The sequence below is a fragment of the Numenius arquata genome, chromosome 6, assembly GCF_964106895.1.
Source record: "Numenius arquata chromosome 6, bNumArq3.hap1.1, whole genome shotgun sequence".
Classification (NCBI taxonomy): Eukaryota; Metazoa; Chordata; class Aves; order Charadriiformes; family Scolopacidae; genus Numenius; species Numenius arquata.
In genome coordinates, this window is record NC_133581.1 from 17,117,167 (window position 1) to 17,138,825 (window position 21,659).

The 21,659-nt window shown below is 47.9% G+C and overlaps 1 protein-coding gene across 1 annotated transcript; it reads right to left on the minus strand.

Annotated features, from left to right (window-relative positions):
• Nucleotides 1–590: 590 nt before the first annotated feature.
• On the minus strand, nt 591–1,273 carry CDKN1C (cyclin dependent kinase inhibitor 1C). Its single transcript, XM_074149960.1, has 2 exons — nt 823–1,273; nt 591–712 (listed from the first exon to the last, which is right to left on the minus strand). Exons 1-2 carry the CDS (start codon nt 1,271–1,273, stop codon nt 591–593), a joined length of 573 nt encoding a protein of 190 aa, XP_074006061.1.
• Nucleotides 1,274–21,659: the final 20,386 nt, after the last annotated feature.

Here is a 21,659-nt window from a genome sequence, read left to right on the forward strand (position 1 = left end):
AAAGACTATTGGATGTCAAAGTTATCCACATTTCTGACATAAATAGAAAATATAAGTTAGTATAACTCTTAAAAAAAGTTTTGTACAAATATACACTTGCGTTTTTCATTTTTTCTTTTTCCTTCTTTTTTTTCCTTTTTTTTTTTTTTTTTTTTTTTTTCACTGAGAGCTCAGCAGAGATTAAACATTTCATATAAATGACTTTTAAAGCTTTACACTTCTGGCCAGTGTACTCACATTAGGCATAATACATTTCTATATAAAACGTAATACATTGCACAGTTGTACGTTAACACTGCTCCGTGCGCGGCCGCGGCCGGCGAGCAGGCGCTCCGGCTCCGCTCCAGCTCCCGCTCCCGGTGGGCGCGGGAGGGGTCCCGGCTCGCCGCGCAGCCCGCCCTGGCCTCCCGCGCCTTCGGGGCGCCGCGCCTCCGGGGGCGGCGCCGCCTCTCCCGTGGGTGCCGTAGTGCAAAAATCTGGGAAGGAACAAAAAATGAGAAGAAAACCAAAAATAAGCAGAGGAAAAAAAAAAATAAATCGAGAGCCACGCAGAAAGCTGCCGGGCACCCCCGGGGCGCGCCTCACCTGGCTCACCGGAGCCGCTTGCGGGGGGTCTGCTCAGCCGGCACGGCGGCGGGGGGCGGCGGGCAGCCTGTGGGGCGCTCTGCCGCCGCCTTGGGCTCCGCCGGCCTTTTCCTCCTCGCGAAGAAATCTGGATGTGGGACGGAGAGGGAGAAGGCGGGGGGAGGGAAGGGGTCCGTCAGCCGCTGCGGCAGGACGCCCACTGCCCCCCCCACGCCCCCCCGGCACCCCTCCACGCACCTGTGATGCGGGCCGTCGGGCCCCTCCGGCGGAGCCGCATGCCGCGGCGGCGGGGCGCGGCGCGGTTCTCCCGGCTCAATCGCCCCCCGGGCCCCTTGCCGGCGGCGGGGGGCGGCGGCGGGGAGGGGGGCGCCCTGCGGAGAGGGATGCGGTGCCGCCCCACCTGCAGCGTCTCCCGGTAGAAAGCGGGCACGGCGCCGCCCTCCACCTCCTCCCAGCGCAGGCGGCCGGGCCCCGGCAGCGGCGTGTCGGTGTGGAAGTTGTAGTCCCAGCGGCGCTGGTCGTCCTCCCCCATCTCCCGCAGGCGGTTCCGCAGCTCCCGGCCCAGCTCCTCGTGGTCCACCGGCCCGAAGAGGCTCCTGCAGACGGGACTGCGGCCGTGCCCGGCCAGGGCTCGTCGGGCGGAGAGGCGCTCCAGGGCGCCGGCGCCGGAAAGGTGCACGTTGGACATCGCCACCGGGGAGGACGCGGGGCGGGCTGGGGTGCGGTGGGCTGGGAAGGGGTGCGTGCCCCCCCCCGCCGTTCCTCTCCTCTCCTCGCCTCCCGTCCCGTCCGCGCTCCAGCCAGGCCCGCCTCCCGCCTCTGAGCCCCTGCCCCCGGCCGCCTGGCTTTTAAACCCCGCTCCCCGCGAGTGCGAGCAAAACAACCATTAGCATAATAGTATTTTCCTGCCATCGGCCCGCCACGATTGGCGGGGACCCCCCCGCCGCCCCCCGGGCCCCGGCGGCAGCCCTCCTGTCCGCGCCCTCCATTGGCTGCGCCGGGCAGCGCCGCGCCGCCGCCGGCCGCATTGGCCCGGCCCGGCCCCGCCGCGGACCGGGGGGGGCGGCCCCGGCGCTGGCCCGGCCCCGGGGGGCGGCCGCCGCGCTCCCCGCCCGCCGCCGGCCCCGCTGCCTTTGTCTGCCGACGGCCGCGGCTCCGCCGCCGCTTCCTCCGCGGCCGCTTTCGGGGTTGTTTTTTCCCCCCTCCGCGTTGCCTTTTCAGCGTGTAGGTGTGTGTGTTTGTGTTATTATCGCTATTTTGTTTTAAATTATGATTATTTTTCCCGAGGGTTGTCGGCGGGAGGTTTTCCACCATCCGTGAGGCGCGGGGGTTTGGGGCGGGGGAGGTGATGCGTGTGGAGGAAAACGGGACCGTTTCTGGCTCGGAGATTTTTTATTACACTGCTGCAAAACAAAGCGAGATGTTTGAAGATTTCAAAACAAGCTGAAGGCTATTTTTAAAAATAGGGCTTCTCAGCTGCATGGAAGTAATAAGTTGCAGCCTCACTGAATAGAAATACATGAAAACCACAGCATTTTCCTCTCCTAACTTTAAAACCCACATAATACATGTTTGTTCACTGCAGATGAACTAATCTCGCTATTGTATTGCCAGGGATCAGCTGGCTTGTGCTTTACATTTTCTGCAGGTCACTCCAATCATTGCCTTTTGTTGTTTTGGGATGGAGGAGTATGAAAGGAAAGGGAGGGGGAGCATAATTGACACAGTGCTAAAATTTGGCCCAGGACATCATCGTCATTTTGATGCACACCTCAGAGGCTTGTTACCACAGTGAGCTTTGCATCTGCAAACAACAAGGGAAAAGATGGACCTTTATCACTCTTCGCACATTTGGGGACACTCTGGCTCTCTGTGTACCTATGGCTCTTGCCTTTGGGAAACTCAAACCCTTGAGCAAAGACAACTTGGATGGTTTGATTCCCTAGGGGGAATAAAATTAATTTTAATTCCTAGGGTGCTGGTGGTGGCTGTGCAGAGGCTGCCTAGGTGCTGGCTTGGAGAGGGCAGGGCTAGAGAGGTCACAGCTTGAGGCCCCTTACGGCAGTGGTGACCGCAGGCAGGTGTCAGCATCAAGAAGAGGGGCAATAGTCTTTGCACCCATGGAAAGCCCTTCCTTTCACCCAGCTGGACCAAAATAAGTCCTCTTTCTCTGTCCTGTTTCCATAGTCAGCCCACGTCTGTGATGGAGCTGCCCTCCAGCACTGCTGAAGGCACTCGCTCCTGCCCTTGCCACACCCGTGAGAAGCCTGGGACAGCTGGGACAGCTCCCATGGGCTCCCAGGTACTGCACCTTCAATAGTGCTCCCAAAGACCGGACACACCAGAAGAGACTGGCAGCATCCTTGGTTTTGGACCCATGGACCCAGAGCTGGCCACAGCTGGTGCAAATAGGAGGTTGCAGCCTGGCTCACTGCATGTGAAGAGCAGCAAGATGCCATGGCAGGTTTGATCTGAATTAATTTTCTGACATCCGTGGGGGCAGGAAAGGTGCCCAGCAGGAAAGGTCTGCAGCTTTGCAGTTGAGACAAGAAGATGCAGCAAATGTCTTCAGGGTGCAGATCCCTGCTTGCTTCCTGGGCAGGTGGAGAGTCACACCAGGCATAAGATTTTTCCGACTGATGGTGCAGACAGACCACTCTCCTTTCACAAATAATGGTAGCACAGGTATTTTAGGATAGACCCCTGTTGGTATATCATGTTCTCAACAGATATTCTTAGTTTCCTGCAAGCTGGACCACAACCTACCCATGTGGTGATTTTAGGTAAATATTACCACACTATCCTTTCCTTCCCAAAATGGCCCTTGAGGGTGGCCATGCAGAGGTCTCCTGACCCAAAGGGTGTCATTCAGGAAGGAGGTCATAAGAAGGCTCTCCTGGTTCCTCATCACTAAAAGCACATCATCTTAAAAAGCAGGAAGTGATCATCAGTTAGCAAGGGTTTGGCCAGGCAGAAAAGGGGTGGGTCCCGGGCCAAGCTGGGATGGTTGGGGAACATGTTGAACGTGGGACAAGTGTTCAGCTGGGACTTCCCTCAGCAGCCATCAGATGCACCTCTCAGGATGTAGGATGGGGTGGTTTTAGAAATAAATGTGCTATGCAGAGAAAATGCCTCAAATTTCCTGAGAAACCTGCTGAAAAAGTGCCCTCTGTTCAAGATGCAAGCCAAGTGGCAATGACCAGGTCCCCACAGACAGGGGCTCTTTGTGAGGAGTCCTCACAAACCTGCTGCCGTCCTCCCCCAGCACCGGGGGAGGCCAGCGGCCGCCTTTCCTGTTTTCTGCCTCCTCGGTTTTATACATTCCTGCGACGCAAGCCGAGCGAGCAAACTTCCCCACTATTCACAAGATGTGGGCGTGCCCTCTGCAAAATCCACAGCGTGGTCCTTCCAAGCCGTTTTCAGAGGTTAGCCAGTATTTATGCAGTGCTTGAGGGATGCTAGGAACTACGGTTTGAATGGGGAACTATTTTCAGGGGTTGACTTGTGTTTGAGGCACCTGGGAGGTAAAGCAGCTCAAGTTTGAGGTTACCAGCTCATCTTCCTAAATGCCAGTGCTCCCTATCTCTTTGAGGTTTTTTTTTTTTGCCCCATTATACACTTATGTTTTAAGCTGGTTGTGATAGTCCTGGGGACTTTCCTCTCACAGTCACCAGTGCTAGCAGTGTCGTGTCTGTTCTTCTCTTCTGTGTGGAGATAGAGAGCATCCAGCCCATTTGAGGAGGAAATACTGCCTGCATGAAGAGATGTTTTTAATTTACTGAATCTGTGAACTCTAAGGCCAGAGGGGTATGTTATGATCCTTTAAACCAGCAGTTTGCCTAACACGAGCTACAAAATCTTACCCAAGAGCTCCCACCACCATGCCCATTAGCATCTTTAGAAATTCCTGCTCCAAAATACTGAGCAGAGTAATTACCGCTATGGTTAGAACAATGCCCCATAAGAATGAAACATTTTTGCTCAAAATATCCAAGTCATATCTGCTTATGTCAGAAAAAACAATGACTTTAACTAGCATGTATTCCTGCTGGCTGCTCTGCTTCAAAACGGGGACGGGAGGAAAAGCAAACTCCTTTATGGCTTGTGCATCATTGTTAAGGGATTGTGATTGCAGGAGGTTTATTGCATTTGATTATTCCTATTTGGAAAGAGTCCAGGTTGACCGTCAGAGCTAGGGCTGAGTCTGATGGCTTGCCAGATAGTGAAAGAGAGGTCCTTGCACTCTAAACAGAGCAAGGAGTAACTGAGGATATTTGGTATGTCATGAAGGTAACAAAAGGGAGAGCACCAGCGCTGCTGTTCTGATGGGGCTGGTTCTTGCTGAGCTCCAGGTTAACTTCTGCAGAAGAGGGAGTGTGGTGAGACATTTGTGTATGAAGGTGAACAGGTCCCTGTGACGTGGTGCCACAGACAAGCACTCCTCCGTCTTCTGGAGAGTCTCGGGGTGAACATCTGCAGGAATTGTCCTCAGCATGTTGCCAGACAAGCAAGTCCCCGAGGCTTGAAGGTTTGTGCTTTGCTCCCTTCTCATTTCCTTTAATACACCGTTATCATATATGCTCAACAATGTTTAACTTGGGATTCTGCAAAGGTTGTGCAAACTGCATGCTATTGCTTGATTTCAGAACATGTTCTATTCCTGTCTTAGCAGAGACACAGACCAATAAACATCGGTACTTTATTTCCCATGCACTCCGCTTTTACTATGTGTGTGATCACTGGCAATTTGCAGTTTTGCATTTATACCAGTGCCAATTTTGCTTGGTACTTTGGATTCCTGCTTAAATAAATTGATTGCAATTAAAGTTCAAGTTAGCACAAACTGTCCAAATTTCTCATCAAGGCTTTTTCACCAGCAAAGCCATGCTTAGAATTATTCAACCTGGTGTGCATACAGAAATTTCCATTTCCTGACATGGTTGTAAAAAGTCAAATTATTAGATTTGATAGCTAGGCAATACCACACTAGTTCAGGGGTTAAAATGGGAAAAGATAGTCTGAGCAGAACCCTGACAAAATTCTGGTAGTTTTAATTCAATTTGAATTGCTTTTGTGTGTTCTCAAAAATATGCAAAAGAAAAGCTAACATATCAGAAAAATGCTTTATTTCATTGAATTTCCTTTAATTTTTTTTTTAATTATTCTTTCTGTTCTTGGTTGTTAAAGGAAGAGCTAGCCTTGCCGTCCAGCTGCTGCACATCATTAGGGTAGCACAAAGGTAGCAGTGAATTTAGTCTAATCTATTGATGGACCTGCCGGTGCACCCGGGGCCATCGCATTCTCTCTTCACAATCTTCTTTTTCTCTTCCATCATGTTGTTTTACTAGATGAAGTCCACTCGCCATCTGTCCCTTCGTGACTGATTGGAATCCTGACTGGTTTGTGGGATGCTCTCTGCGAACCACGGCGTGGGGAGCCTTACCGACACCGTGCTGTTAACCTGGGAAGCAGGCTGGGAACGGCAGATAGCAAACAGCATTTTGGGCTCGCAGTATGTACCTGTGGAGGTTGTATCTTTTTTGCTGACTGTCTGTGTAGTCATATTTGAGCAGCACTTAAATACTGCATTTATTTACACTCCCTGCTTTGCTGCTGGTATAATTTCTGTGAAAGTCGTGATCTATGCTTATAGGTGCTGTTCATTGCCATGCTTTATATCAAACAAGAGGTTTGCATTTTGCTTGTTTTGACATTCCCCTTGCCTTTCATCTTGATCCACGATAATATTATTTTTGGAGTAGCTTTTCATGGGTTATTTCTACCTTCTGTAGGGGGGTGGTGGTGAAGGGGCCGTTACACAAGTTTTATTTTTGGTTTCATGTTTCTCCAGTAAACAATTTTTTTAATGCTGATAGTCTTGCACGAGTCCTGACTTGTTTTAATGGCCTGGACCATTGCAGAGGGGAGGTGCCTGGCCCAAAAACAAGCCCAAGAGCAGTGGTAAGTGCATCAGGAGTATCTTTAGATGGGTCCTAGCGCACACCTAGAGGAAAGAAAATCTAAGAGTATGGAAAAAAAAACCCAAACCACTAGCAGATTCTTGAAATCTGACTATGAGAGTGACAGGCTTGCAATAAGTGGAGGACGTCTAAAGAATCCTCATGATAAAGACCTTAGAAACAGTTTCAAGGGAGAGTAAATGAATCCAAGTCCTAATTGCCCCAGTCATGTCCTCTTCCCTGCCCCTGCCCACCGACCCTGCCCGCTCCCGTGCTGACCGAAGCCCTAGACATGCGGCCATGGCGCAGGCAGCCGAGCTGACCCAAAAGCTACCCAGGCGATCAATGTTAGTGCTCCGGCCTTGCCCTCCCTCCCCATTTTTGCACCTTCTGCCCCTCGTCTCTCCACCGCTCGGTGGCACGGTCCGGCCGGCCTCGGGCAGGGGAGCTGGGGGACAGCCGAAGCCGTCGTGCATCTTCACCCTCTGCCCACCTCTGCTCGCCCGACCTGGCAGCAAAATAAGGGAGAAGCACGGCAGCCCCCCTGCCCTGGCCGCTCCCCCCGGGCCGGGGCTCGGATTTGAAACTGGGCGGTGGCGGCAGGGCTGCCCGCGGGATGTCCCCCATATGTGGGGCAATGGTGCCCTCTAATGTCGGCTGTGCCTGGGAGAGGCGAACGCTTGCCCCGGTCCCGCTCGCCACCGCCCTGCGGCAGGGGTGGGTTTCCAGCACGATCCCCCCCTATTCCTCTCCCCTCGGTTGTCTTCCCGCAGCTCGGACGCTCCCGAACTTGTTGGCATCTTCTCCCGCGATCCAGCTCCCGGGGAAGTCAGCGTTTGACCCGTGACCTTCAGATGCTTTTTGACGCATCGCAGAAGCTTTTGGCTGGGCTGTGCCTAATAACATGCTCCCCGCTGGCTTGCAGCTCGCCAAGACAGCTCTGGGAAAGGTTTGCCAGGGAAGACGGCTCTCTACACCACCAGCCTGCAGACAGCCCCTTGCAGCTCAAGTGAGAGCAGGTTATTAAAACGTGCATATTTTACATCTACATGGTGTGCACAGTCCTTCTAGGGCAGTAAGATATATTGTAGCTATAGTCACCATCCTCTGGATTTTTCAAGTTGCTCTGAGTCCATATGATTCTTTGACAAGATTTATGAATATAATAATACATTCCCTTTATTTCTGTGAAAATTAGGGTTAAGGTGTAGATTGGCAATCAAAGAATCATAGAATGGTTTGGGTTGAAAAGGACCTTTAAAGGTCATCTAGGCCTACCCCCTGCCATGGGCAGGGCTACCTTCCACTACATCAGGTTGCTCAGGTCCTCATCCAACCTGGCCTTGAACACTTTGAGGGATGGGTCATCCACAACTTCTCTTGGAAACATGCTGCAGTGTCCCACCACCCTCACAGTAAAGAATTTCTTCCTAATATCTAACTTAAATCTTTCAGTTTAAAACTGTTACCCCTCGTCCTATCACTACACTCCCCATCTTTCCTATAGTCCGCCTTTAAATACTGAAAAGCTGCTATAAGGTCTCCCTGGAGCCTTCTCTTCTCCAGGCTCAGCAACGCCAATTCTCTAGCCTCTCCTCACAGGAGAGGTGTTCCATCCCTCTGATCGTTTTTGTGGGCCTCCTCTGGACACGCTCCAGTGGGTCTTTCTTATGCTGGAGAACCCAGAGCTGGATGCAGTACTCCAGGTGGGGTCTCATGAGAGCGGAGTCGAGGGGGAGAATCATCTCCCTTGACCTGCTGGCCATGCTTCTTTTGATGCAGCCCAGGATGCAGTTGGCTTTCTGGGCTGTGAGAGCACATTGCTGGCTCATGTTGAGCTTGTCATCAACCAACACCCCCAAGTCCTTCTCTGCAGGGCTGTTCTCAGTCCGTTCTCTGCCTAGCCTGTATTCATGTTTGAGATTGCCCCAACCCAGATGCAGAATCTGGTACTTGGCCTTGTTGAACTTCATGAGGTTGGCACAGGCCCACCTGTCCAGCCTGTCCCTCTGGATGGCATCCCTTCCCTCTACAGTATCAGCCACACTACTCAGCTTGGTGTCGTCTTCAAACTTGCTAAGGGTGCACTCAGTCCCACTGTCCATGTCGCCAGCAAAGATGTTAAATAATACTGATCCCAATATGGAACCCTGAGGTACACCACTCATCGCTGGTCTCTGCCTGGACATTGAGATGCTGACTGCAACTCTTTGAGTGCAACCATCCAGCCAATTCCTTATCCACTGAGTGGTCCACCCATCAAATCCATATCTGTCTATTTTAGAGACAAGGATGTTGTGTAGGGCAGTATCAAATGGTCTGCACAAGTCCAGGTAGATGATGCCAGTTGCTCTTCCATTACCCATCAATGCTGTAACGTTGTCTTAGAAGGCTGCCAGGTTTGTGAGTCACAACAACCCCAGGCAGCGCTACAGGCTTGGGGCAGAGTGGCTGGAGAGCTGCCTGGCAGAAAAGGACCTGGGGGTGTTGGTCGAGTGTCGGCTGAACATGAGCCAGCAGTGTGCCCAGGTGGCCAAGAAGGCCAACAGCATCCTGGCCTGTATCAAGAACAGTGTAGTGAGTAGGACCCGAGAGGTGATCGTCCCCCTGTACTCGGCACTGGTGAGACCCCACCTCGAGTACTGTGTCCAGTTTTGGGCCCCCTACCACAGGAAAGACATTGAGGTGCTGGAGCAGGTCCAGAGAAGGGCAACGAAGCTGGTGAGGGGTCTGGAGCACAAGTCTTACGAGGAGAGGCTGAGGGAGCTGGGGTTGTTCAGTCTGGGGAAGAGGAGACTGAAGGGAGACCTTATCTCTCTCTACAACTACCTGAAAGGAGGCTGTAGAGAGGCGGGGGTCGGTCTCTTCTCCCAAGTTACAGATGATAGGACAAGGGGTAATGGCCTCAAGTTACACCAGGGGAAGTTCAGGTTAGATATTAGGAAATATTTCTTTACTGAAAGGGTTATCAGGCATTGGAATGGGCTGCCCAGGGAGGTGGTTGAGGCACCATCCCTGGAGGTATTCAAGAGAGGAGTTGACATGGTGCTCGGGGATATGGATTAGTGTTGGGTGGTGTGGTGGTGTGTGTGGGGGTTGTGCGTGGTGTGTTGTGTGTGTGTGGTGTGTGGTTTTTTTTGTTTGGGTTTTTTTTTTTTTTTGGTTGGACTAGATGATCTTAAAGGGTCCCTTCCAACCTAGGTGATTCTGTGATTCTGTGATTCTGTGAGACACTATTTACCTTTAGTGAAGCCATGTTGGCTGTCACCAATCACCTTTCTGTTTTCCATGGGCCTTAGTATAGTTTCCAGGAGGATCTGCTCCATGATCTTGCCAGGCACAAAGGTGAGACTGAACAACCTGTAGTTCCCCAAGTCTTCCCTTTTGCCCTTTTTAAAAATGGGTGATATGTTTTCCCTTTTCCAGTCACTGGAAACTTCACCAGTTTGCCATCAGTTTTCAAATATGAGGGAGAGTGACAGCTCAATGGTAGCTCAAACCCTTGAATTCCAAGAGAAGGAGCTGCAATTGTAGAGGATGCGGACCTTGAGACACATACCTGGTTTCGTGGCATGCCTTGGGGAGCCCCAAGAGCTTTGTCTCCTCTTTCATCTTTCTGTGGCTGGTTCCCTCCCTAGGAGCAGGTGGCAAAGTAATATGGTGCTGTGGTATCTGGTTGTTCCTTCTCTCACTCCCCAAGTTGGATTCCCTCTTCTTATTTGCCTCTCCCTTAGGGCTTGCTCCCTCCTTTCCCTGTGATGGGGTGTTGAGATACCATGTGATGACGCAGCACGATGAGATAATTTCTCCCCCCTCCCCACCCCCTGGCTCCTTGTTTGTATTCTTTAATCAATTTATCTTCTCGCCTACAGCTTTAAATGTGCTTTTAACGTAGTAGCTTTCTGAAGACACCACACTAAAATTTTATTTGTTCTTAATCTTGAAAAGCAATCAAGCAATCATTTTATAATCTCCCTGCTAGACTCATAGCATTAGTTTTGCTGCAAGCTTTGAGTGTGGCCCAAACATAACCCAGCCAGTGGTGAATCTGCAAAGGGAGTGGTTTGCTGAGCTCCCTTGGGAGTGTCTATCACATTCGTTTTACAGCAGTTCAACTATAATTTAGGCTGCCCTACCCGCAATACGGTATGTATTTCTACAGAGTAGAGAGTTAATTGTACCTGGGTCCAGCAGCGCACTATAGACACGTTTATGTCATGCAGAACAATTAGTGCTGGGAGTTATTGCTGGGAGCTCAGTCTATGTTATATATGGGGCAGCATTTAAGTGTTTGTGTGTGCCATCTGCAATGGCAGTCAGCACAAATCCCACTAGCATTCAGCATCCCACAGATCCAAAGAGAAACTAAATGCCATATCCTCTAACTGAGCAGAGGAGGTGGAAGACCACAGGTAACACTGGCTTAAAGATTTTTTTAATGGCTTGCATTATGTCCACCAACATAGCTCTTTCTTAATGAGCCAGTTCTCAAGTTTTGGACAGAAGCTGGAAGGACCTGCTACTTTGGGCCATTGCTTTGATTACATGCAATTGTAATGTCCTTTGGTAGGTGATGCAGGCCAGGAGAAAGCTACGTTTTTTCCTGTGCTGTGACCAGGCTGAAAAATCCCCAGGTCATTCTGTAGCCTTAAAAGTTATCCTTGCCAGCTGCTCTGCCACTTCTTGCACAAGCTATTGCTAAAAGCTTGTAGGGCAGTGAGCTCCAGGCACCCGACCCTCACCTTCAAGCAGAGTGAGTTTTGGACTGTGTGAGGACAGGAAGATCAGGCATGAAGAGATGCACTTGTATCTGACCCTTGATTAAACTTTAATTTCATAAAGGTGCAATTAAAGACACACGCCAATGCTGTGCAGGATAGAAGGTATCTCTCTATCCCCAAGTGAGCATGCAGACACACATGAAGGCATTTCAAAATGACATGGTAAAAATTCTTCTAGTGTGAACCATGAGTCACATTCTCAAACACAGTCATGACCAAGCGAGTCTGAAACAAATGTTCTCCTAACAGTAAAAGCAGAAGAGGAGCTGGATGAAAGACCTGAAGATTAAATCCTGGCAGTATGGAAATCAGGGGCAAAATTCCAGGTGAACTGGGGTCAGGGTTTCAGCTTAGAGCCATGTAATTCAGATCTTGCAGCTCTTCTCAAAGTAAAAATGAGTCAGCTGGTCATTGTTGGTATTCAAAGGGAAAATATAAAACAGGTGAAATCATTTAAGCTGACAGTGGCCAATTGGTAGTGAGTTTGCTCTGGAAGGAAAGAATATATCTGGAGGTGCTATGTTTATGGACTCTTACTGCTTTCTAGATAAAATGCATTTGCTTTGCAGATGGGAGAATATTATTTTTTTTTTAACTGCCAGCCTACAAATTTAATCTTGAGCCTTTCCTTTTCATGCACCACAATCATTAAGCAAGATTTTCTGCTGACCTGCCCTTGCAGGTCTGTGGCTTCCAAGGGCACCTCTGGCAGGATTTGAGGAGTTTGTTGCTTCACCTATGCAGAGCCGGCTGAATTTGGCAAATGATTTAATTGCTGAGGCTCAGGAGGAATATAGCACACCACTCTCCTGGCTGTGCTGTGCAATAAATAGAAGGAATAAATCATTATTATTTCATCTTGAAGGTAATGAGGCGAGAGCCTGGGCAGAGCTGCTGAGTAGATTGGTATTGCTTTTTAAAGGAGTCTCCAGGACCTAGCCAATGTAGGAAGCCAGGGGAATTTCTTCCTAGCACCCTCCCTGGGGTAGTTTTACAGACGTAATCCTGTTGCTGTCTGGTAGGATGTTAGGAAAATGAGCTAGGTTAGACCCCCTTTTTCTAGCAGCACTTTTTCTCTTTCTTTCTTTCAAATGTCCTAACTATTTGCAAAATGCTCAAGTCCAATTGCTACTTTGGCAGGACTGGTTCTCAAGTAGTTTGGACTGAAAATTTGCAGGACACGCTTGATTTCCAGAAAAGCCAGATGATGGATCCTGATTTTAGTACATAAAGACTTTGATGTACAGAGTTGTGTGTTCCAGGAATGGAATACGTGAACCAGGGAGCAGCGCTCCAAGTGAGCTCTGCTTCGGTTATTTCTGCCCTCTCCTGGGTGTGAAAAGATTAATGAATGCCAAGTGGTATTGACAGTGGCAAGTCCAACCCAAGATTATGCAGGCCTTGCTGTTCTATGCCAGCCTTGCATTTGGCCTTAGGAAGGGCTTAGAATTAGGCAGCAATATCAAAGCAAAAGGCCTCAAAAACAAATATTGCAACAGAAAATGTTTAGTGCATCCTGGTCACAGTCATCATCCAGCCCTCCCATGAGCAGAGACAGCTCCGTTTGGGGCTGGCAAACTCTTATGCTTTGGCATGTTTGGAAGCACTAAATCCCTCTCTGTGCTCTTTCCAGGGCATAAATGCTTTTGCCACTCTTTACAGAAGGGTCTGTGTCTTTCTCCTTCTCTGATGGCAAGTCCATGGCAAATACTCAATGACAGAGTTACAGTGGTTGTGAGCCTGTGATTGTCTTGGGGACGAGCTTTAAAAATTATTTTAAAATCTTTTTTAAAAATAAATTGCTCTTAGGGATTTTCTCTTAGGAAAACTTCTGTGCACCATTCATGTCCCACTTTAAATTTCTCCTGTTGCCAGGATTGGATCCTAACAGCATGCAAAGTTTGCTCTGATTCTTTACAGAGATACAAATTTCATTCATAGTTCCTGGTGTTGTTCCAAAAATAGTTCTGAAGAATTATTGTAAGCAATAAGCTTTCAAGAGTGTGCTTTAAAGACACAATTGAGCAGGTTTGGGGTTTTTTTGCGTGTGTCAGAGGTACCTGCAACATCTTAGGAATGCATCCTCATCCTTTGCTCTGAAAAATGCTGTGCCTGTAGAGATTGAACTGGGAAGAAGAGAAGCAAATGGTAACATGCAGGTGCTGGCCTCTTAACAGTGAAGTTTCAGATGTATTTGAAGTGGGGCTTATTTGTATGATAGAGTAGATTGACTGTAGGGATGTGTCTTCTAAACTTTTACATCTCTTATCTGTCCGTGCTAGAGTTGTATTCAGTGTTCAACATTGATTTAACTGAATTACCTTGAAAATTTTCCCCAAACCACTGTGAAGATTCCTGATACCCTGCTTGAGAGCCATTAGTAGGTCTCCCCTACAACCTCAGCGCTAAGGAGCCTGCAAGGAAATTCTACCTCCAGCAAAGGAGGTTTGTTTTCTTTTTGTCTCAGACAAATTCAAGTGGAGGGCAGATGGGAAGGCCAGAAGCAAGCAGTGAAGGGTCTCCAAAGCCTTCTGGTGGTTTGAACAAAAAAAACCAGAGATCTTGGGACTGTCATCCCTCTTGTATTCCTAGTTAAAATCAAGATTGTAATCGTTCTTCCCAAGTAGACCTGGCTACAGCCTTTATCACCAATGTAGGGGATGCAGACCTGGCTGGCAGAGCAGATACCTCCAAGGGTTGGTACCTTCTAGAACTCTATTTTTCCCAGGTGAGTTGGATAACAGGCAGGAGCGCGTACTCTGCTCCAACTTGCAACTGTGTGAACTTGGGGTTTTGCTCAGACTTCATAAATCCCATTCAAGCCGTCAGCTGAAATTAGGTGTTTGCTTAGAGGGAAAAAAATAAGGACCTTGGGGGAAGCTTTGGAAGGCCTTTAGAGCCCAGATACATCAAGGGGTGTCTAGCCATGTTTGCGCACTTCACCACGTCTGAGCTGCTGATAAATCCATCCCTGCATGACTATGGATACCTTTGTCCCACCTCTTCCATCCACAGGCAGCGAATATCTGCAACGTAGTGTTGTCCCCCACCCACGTAGTGGAGTCAGCTGGGCATGGGGGCAGCCATTCCCTTTCCTTCACATCCCATATTGGCTCCACATGGAGAAACCAGCCAACCAAATGAAGCAAGGCTGGGAAGGGACGTGTGTCCCCTGGCCCAGAGCAAGTAAGGATTTGTCTGAGGATGACCCGTCGCTGTGCAGGGAAGCCATGTCTGGGATGTGCAAGGTTTTATAGACACATGCTTTGCCCTTCTCTAATTGCTTTATGCAGAAACATGCATAAGCAGAAACACTGAATACACATCCATATTTTGTTTGTGCTGTGTATAGCTTCGTCAGAAGGCAAACCGACAGAAAGATTCTTGTTATATTGTGTTGCTGGTGGTCTCCTGAATGCTTGAGAGTTATAAATCAGGCAATTGTTTGATTCTCACACAGGAAAATGTTTTTGTAAATGCAGGAGGGTCAAGACTAGCTGAAAATGTCTGGGGCTCCCATTGTGTGCAGAATGTAATGTGTGCAGAGGAAATCTGCAGCATTCCTACGGCAAACCACAACAAGAAGCTCCATACAGCCCCAATCAGTTACAATTCTCATATAAATTATAGTGGCTTAAATGTTATTTAAATAATAAACAGCTTTTGCATTCCAGACATTGCTGCGATTCCAGAAGGTGGCTGTATAATACCAGCTGAATGAAATACTGCATATTGCAGGCTAAGTATGAGGCTTTATTTGTGTGTGTGTGTTTGTGTGTGTGTGTATCTGGTTTTGTCACATCTAGCATATTCTTTGGCTATAAACCTTGGACTTTCAGTGCACTGTGTGTATCTTGGAGCCTAGGGTTCATCCATTATCCAGCAGCAAATGGTCTGAAGGTTGGTCACGCCAACATGCCAGTAAGCTGAAGATGCAACCACAGAAGCAGCAGAAGTATCCATCACTTCTGGGCCATCGCCATCGCTTATTATTGTGTGCAGTTTTGCCTGGACCCTGCTCAGCAGCTGATGGTATAACCACTCCTTTCCAGTTCATAGTTTCCTGCATAGATGGCCGTGTCACACTTGCTTAAAATAAGTGTGGCTTGAGCATTAGGAAGAAGAAAGGCAAGTCTGGGGGAGATCATCCCTTGTCCAGGGGAGAGGTCACCCAGCAGACCTGGGCTTTCACTAAAGGAAGAGTCTTTTTTTTTTTTCAGTTCTTCAATGTCCTAGCATAGCAGACCATTAGAGGCTGGCAACATTTGCTGGCTTCTGATGTCTCCACTTGAAGGAGAAGGTTGGCGGCTGCTCTCCGGGCAGCCCAGCAGCCCTTCTCCACCTCATGGCAGCAGCTTATTGAAACTTGAGGGGTTTCTGTTTTCTCAGGAGAGATTTTGGGGTAGAGGTGGTCCGAGGCCATGGCAGCACCTGGGAGATGACTCTGGAGATGAGTCCTCCGGCTGAGCCGAAATCATCATAAACAAGTGTGTGAGCCGGCATGAGAGGCTCCTGCCCTGGTGAGGTCCTGCTGGAACCGATGAGACTGGATGGGTACAAAGAACTGAGCTTTTTATTCCTATTTGGTCAAGTTATTCTTGGTGTAACTCTCCTGAACTCAGGCCATGGGATTTTTCCAAAACTCTTTTACAATTGACACAGTCTCTGCCCAATCTGCGTATTTTGTTGTCAAATTCCAGCATTCAGAAATGTTCTCTTTTGGTTTAATTTTTCCAGAATATTAGAGAGGAGAAACTGCCCTGTGGTTAAACAATGGGACTGGCGTCCAAAGGATGATCAAGTCTGACTCCAGTCTCTTCCACAGACTTCCTCTGTGATTTCAGGGAAGTCATTAAACCCCTCTGTCTATTAGGGTCCCATCTGCAAGACAAGGAGGATCTAATTCTTTTCTGTCGTCTGAGTCTCAACCTCTTTTTGTGTTTGCAGGGCACCAAGCAGGGTCTCAATATTAGCTGGAGCTGTGGGGCTTTACCATTAAAAAGTTAATAATAACCAGCCATATTTCAGATAAAATGTGATTTGCAGTTTAATATGCTAAGTAACAAAGGCTTTACCAAAAGAATGAACAATAGCCTTTTCCATTTCACAAAATGATTTGCCAGGCAGAATAAGCGCACCAGCATTTTTATAAAAACAAATTATAAATAATTGCTTTTTGCAATTTAATACACACATAGAAAGAGCCAAAAGAGTTCAGCAGCCACCGGGAATCTGATTTCATTGCCGATTTGGACTGTCTCTGTAGTTTTTATGAAAATCCCTGAAGACTGTGCTATTTTGTAAACTAAACATGGCTTTTTTTTGCTGGCCATGTAGAGTCATTTTCCATTCATTAGTGAGCTGCTTTTTTTGTGAACACAATTAGACAAAGGAATAAATCAGTCAACAAACACAGGACGTAATTTTGGCAATACCAGGCCGTCTCTGCTCTTATTTGCTTAACTGTATAAATCTTTCACCATACTACAAATGAGGCCAGTTCCCCCAGTGTCGGGGTCAGGGGAAGAGACGGATTGGGCCAGATCCTGTGGATTTGATGGCTCCCACCAACCACAGCTGGTGTTGAGTGGTTTCCCACATTATGGCAATTCAGCATTGTCACTATTGGGGAGTCACTTCAAGATATTTCTTCCATTTCCTCTCTCATATTACCAAGCTTAAGAAACATCACCAGAACGATAGCTCCTTGAGGGCTGTGTCTCTGTAAAGGGTTTTTATGTCCCTCCTTGTTCAAATATCTGCATGCCTCACTGGTTTTGGTGCAGTGGCCTTGCAATGCTCTAGGGAAAGGGTTGTCTTTGTTGCTTCTTGGGCAAGGACATGAGGTATGCTCTTAACTTTTCATCTCACACCTCATGTTCCTTCTGGCACCCCCCAGCACACAGCCCATAGAAATGCAGCTTCTTTTTGCAAGGAGAAATTAAAGGTTTGCTGGACCCCAGAGGCAGTGATTCCCTCCCTGGCATTCCCAGCCAGCTCTCACACTTGCCATAAGTATGGGTGCATATCCACAAGGGCAAGGTTTTGTGATTAATCTGCACTGGAGCAGGATTTGGTTCATCCCACTATTTTTTTTTTGTGTAGCCAGAAAGACCAGCCAGCTTGCATTCATAGAGGATTTGAGGCCTGAGAGATGCCCTTCATCTATGGGCAGCACACCTGCACTTCCATGCTTCTTCAAGGCTCTTTTGAGGCTTTAAAGCTTGTTTTGACCCTCTGGAGACAGGTGAATCCCACCCAGGATACCTCGTGTTGCTACAGATCATATTAAGCTTCCTCTGTGAAAAAATACAAGTTGAGAGAAGGATTTGGGATTTATTTCCCCACAATTTATCCTTCTTCACCCAACTTTTTCAACTGCTGGTATTGCTGTGAGTGGATTTCCCCTCCCCATGCATATGCTGGCCTTGCTTCCCATTTCCAGTGATTTACAAAAGATTTCTACCCAAGTAACATAAACAGTAAGTCTTTATAATTTTTTTTTCTTTTTTAAAGATGTTCTCAGGTTTCCCACTCTGTTTTTCCAGAGATCACCAGATCGCCTCAGGAAAGATATACCAGGGAAGACAACTATAAATACTCCCAAAATGTTGAGAATAATTGTCAAGGCTTAATGCATAGCTAATGGCCTAATCTGCAGTTTCATCACAAGACATGTATCTCCTTGCTTGCTTTCACCATAGTCCCCCTGGAATATCTGTCCATTTAAAGTTTATTTGTCCTACCGAAGAAAATTAATTTCCTATTCATAACCAATTTCTTCCCAGTTTTAAAATTAATCTTGATTTTTTGAAGATGGCTTGTCAGTGATCGAGTGCTACCCATGGTATAGTCTATAAATGAGCCAGGAGGAGCCTTTAGATAAAAATGCAATGCCAGCCTATGCCATCTGTCATTAATGGTGCATTATCACTACATGTTTAAATGAACTGACCCCTAGCTGGATGGCTGCAAATGTGATGTTCAGTGGGGGTAGGCAGGAAAATAGTTAATCTGCATCATACTTTGGTTCCTGCAGATATTTTCTGACAGGCTTCTCACTCAGGGGAGGAGAAGGAGGATCTGCTTTGTGTCTATCACGCTGGTTGTTTTTCCATCAGTGCTGATGTTGCCACGTTTAGCCCCTAGATCGACTGATTCATGGGGAGAGAGTCCAGGTTCCTGTGCAGAAGACCTTGCAGGAGGACACTGAGATGATTTGGGGCTGCCAAAGTCTTGGCCAAGTTTGGAGAATACAGCTCATCCTGGTGTCCTTGGGGCCAGGGCAGCGTAGACATGGCTTGGCTCATGGTTTGTAAAGGTGGCTTAAAACTGCCACAGTCTTCCCTTTGTCCCGCCCACGCCAAAGCGCAGGGATGAGGAGATAAATGATCCTGCCCAAAGATAATATTGCTGGAAGAGGATCACCGAGTACTTCTGTACTTGCAGCCTGATCTGGAGTGCTAAGGAGCAGGCTTGGGCACTGAGCCACCAAGAGGCATCAAGCGATGTACAGGAACTGTGTCTGGTGATTGTAGCTCATTCTCCATGGTCACCTCCACACCAGGCACCGAGTTTAGGTCCCTGCTTCTTGGAATTATGTCTTTTGCCCCAAAGGCTGAAAATTAAACTCCAGATTTTTCTACTCTGTTTCCATTGTAAGTGCCAGTAAAAAGAAGCTAAATCTGAGTGAGAGCATGTGGCTGGTTAGCTGTCTGCACTGCATGTCCTGGGCAGGACAAGGCTTGTATCTGGTGGAAAGTGGCTGCATCTGCAAGTCATTGCTTCCCTCAGTCGCCTTGTTGGGATCTGTTTTCAGTTGCTGCTGAGACAAACTCACCAGTCAAAATATTGACACTTTTCAAGTCCAAGTCAGCAACATTTCCTGTAAGTAGTGTTTTACATTGCATTTGCATGAGTTGCTTTTTTGATTGTCTCAAAACCTCCATAAACAGAGTTCTGTCATTAATTTTTCTCTTCTATTCAATGCTGGTAATTTGTACATTGTGCTTGTCCAGAGCAAACCAGGGAGTGACAACGTTGGTGCTGTGCTGCAGGACATTCAAAGTGCAGGCAAATCCATTGTTTCACGCTGAGATGAACCAAATGTTGAGCACTGACGCTTTGCTAGGTTGGGGTAAATGCTGGGTAATCTTCCTTCTTCGGTAACAAATATGATTTCTAGGGCATTGTAAGTTGGGTCTGTTTGAGTGCTAATATTACTGTAGGAACGTCATTCTTTAAAGGTGCATTTTTACTCCTGCTCTGGCTGAGTTTGCAAAGGGTTGTTTCTGTGCAGCCTCCAGCGATATGATACCCACCCCTGGTGAAACATTAAACCTTTGGTCTTCCGCCTCCTTCACCAGGAGGTAGAGCCTGGCAGCCCTCACCAAATCCTGGGACTCTGTGGTGACATGTGTTGAATAAAAAGGTGTGCCCAGAGATTTGACAGTTCTCTTTTCCTGGGCTTGGTTGGAAACCTGGGAGCCCTGATAACCACTCCAGATCCAAGCCAGAAAATGTCTGTGTGTGTCCCTCTGTTGCTGTGTCTGTGTCAGCCTTCACGGCAAGTCAAGCTTCCACTTCTGAACAGAAGTGTTACTAAATTAGAGGGACTGACTGACATGATCAATGATAGAGCCTCAGGGTGGAGGGTCTGCATGAAACCTGAGGGCTGGATCAACCAAAACCTCAAGGTTTTCAACAAGTTGAAAGTGGCGACAATTTGCCCCAAGCCTGGGGCAGAATATCCACCTGCATCAATACTGGTTGGGGACCAACTGGACACATAGCAACCCTAGCGGGAGGACCATGGGTGATGGTGATGCTGCGTGAGCCCAATGGAGCTCGCTCATCAGGAACAAGGCAAAACAGGTAATGCACCATTTGAGGAGGAGCATGGCCAGGACATCCAGGGAAGTTGTTATTCCCCTTTGGTGCTGGTGAGGCTGACCCAGTGTTGGGTCTCCCAGTTCAAGAGGGTTGTGGACAAACTGGATTGGATCCAGGGGAAGGCCACTGAGAAGGTCAGGAGTCTAGAGTACACCACCTTTGACAGAGGTGGAGGGAACTGGGCTTGTTCAGGCTGGCAAAGGGGAGGCTGGGGTGCTCTAACAGCTACCTGCAACTACTTGAAGGGCAGCTCCAGAGCTGATGCAGCCAGACACAAACCACAGATGGAGAAATTCAGATTGGACATTAGGAAGAACTTCTTTTCCATATACTCAGGAAGAAGGCAAATCTCTTTTCTTGGGGATTTTCAAAGGTTGTCTAGAAAAAGCCGCAGCTGAGCTGATGTGTTCAAGCAGGAGAGTAGATGAGATTTCCTGAGGTCCCTTCCTACCATAAGTCCTGTGATCCCACAAAATCAGAGCATTTGGATCTCTGCTTTCTTTTTCTTTTTAAAATAAAGATAATGCTCAACCAGACTTCTAGGCTTCAACAAGTAAGAAAACAAACAAATAAACCCCCAAGCAAAAAAGCAAGCAGACAAACAAATAAAACCCTAAGTAAACGAGCAAGCAAACAAACAAAACCCCCAAAGGACAAATGAGTCTTGTTTGTTTAATTCCCCAGTCAGCCTCGTGATTTTTGTGGATTTTTTTTTTTAAATGTTTTTGGCATTGGCTGGTAATTTGTAGTCTGACTGGAGTCACATGCGACCATTTGCTAGCTCAGTCATTCTATAAATCTGCAGCACCTGGCAAAGGAGGGAACATGTCTCAGGTAGAGGTGTTTGTGAGAGCAAGTCTAACTGCATGAAGACTTAGGCTTGTTCCAGGATCCGTATAAATCTACTGTAAGAAACATGAGGGCTTAGATATAGCTGTTCTGCTGTAAGCTTCACTTGCAACCTTCAAAAATAAAATCAAATTGTCTTTGAAGAAGAATTAAAGCAGTCATCTCTTGTAAGCCACCAGAGACAACAGAAGTGAAAGAAGTGAAACAGTTAAAGAGTTGAAGAGTTTGTCGTGTGCTCTCCTTTGGGGCAATGTCCACTTTCACTTTGTTTGGTCTCTCGGGCTGGTCTTTGTTGTGATGGTTCTGGAAACAATAAGCCCACCTCGGATGAGGCTGAAGAATGGGATCTGTGGTTTGACGAGTGGGGTTACCTTTGATCCTGCCTGGCAAGTAAGTGAAGGGGAGGAAAAAAGAAAGAAAAAAAAGCAACAAAAAATAAAGTCCTGTCATGCTGACTCAACACCTTTCACACCGTAAGCTTTGAACTGTACACACTGCTTCTGCACCTTACCTATGCTCTGTGTTCCCAGCTAGAAAACACCTTCATGCTTCGTGTCATTTTTCAGCCCATCAGCCTGCAGTAAGCCATTCC

Coding starts and splice junctions, on each gene's coding strand:
- CDKN1C (XM_074149960.1), bottom strand. CDS start 1,273: ATGTCCAACGTGCACCTTTCCGGCGCCGGCGCCCTGGAGCGCCTCTCC. Junction 713..822: donor CCCGACGGCCCGCATCACAG/GTGCGTGGAGGG, acceptor TCCCACATCCAG/ATTTCTTCGCGAGGAGGAAA.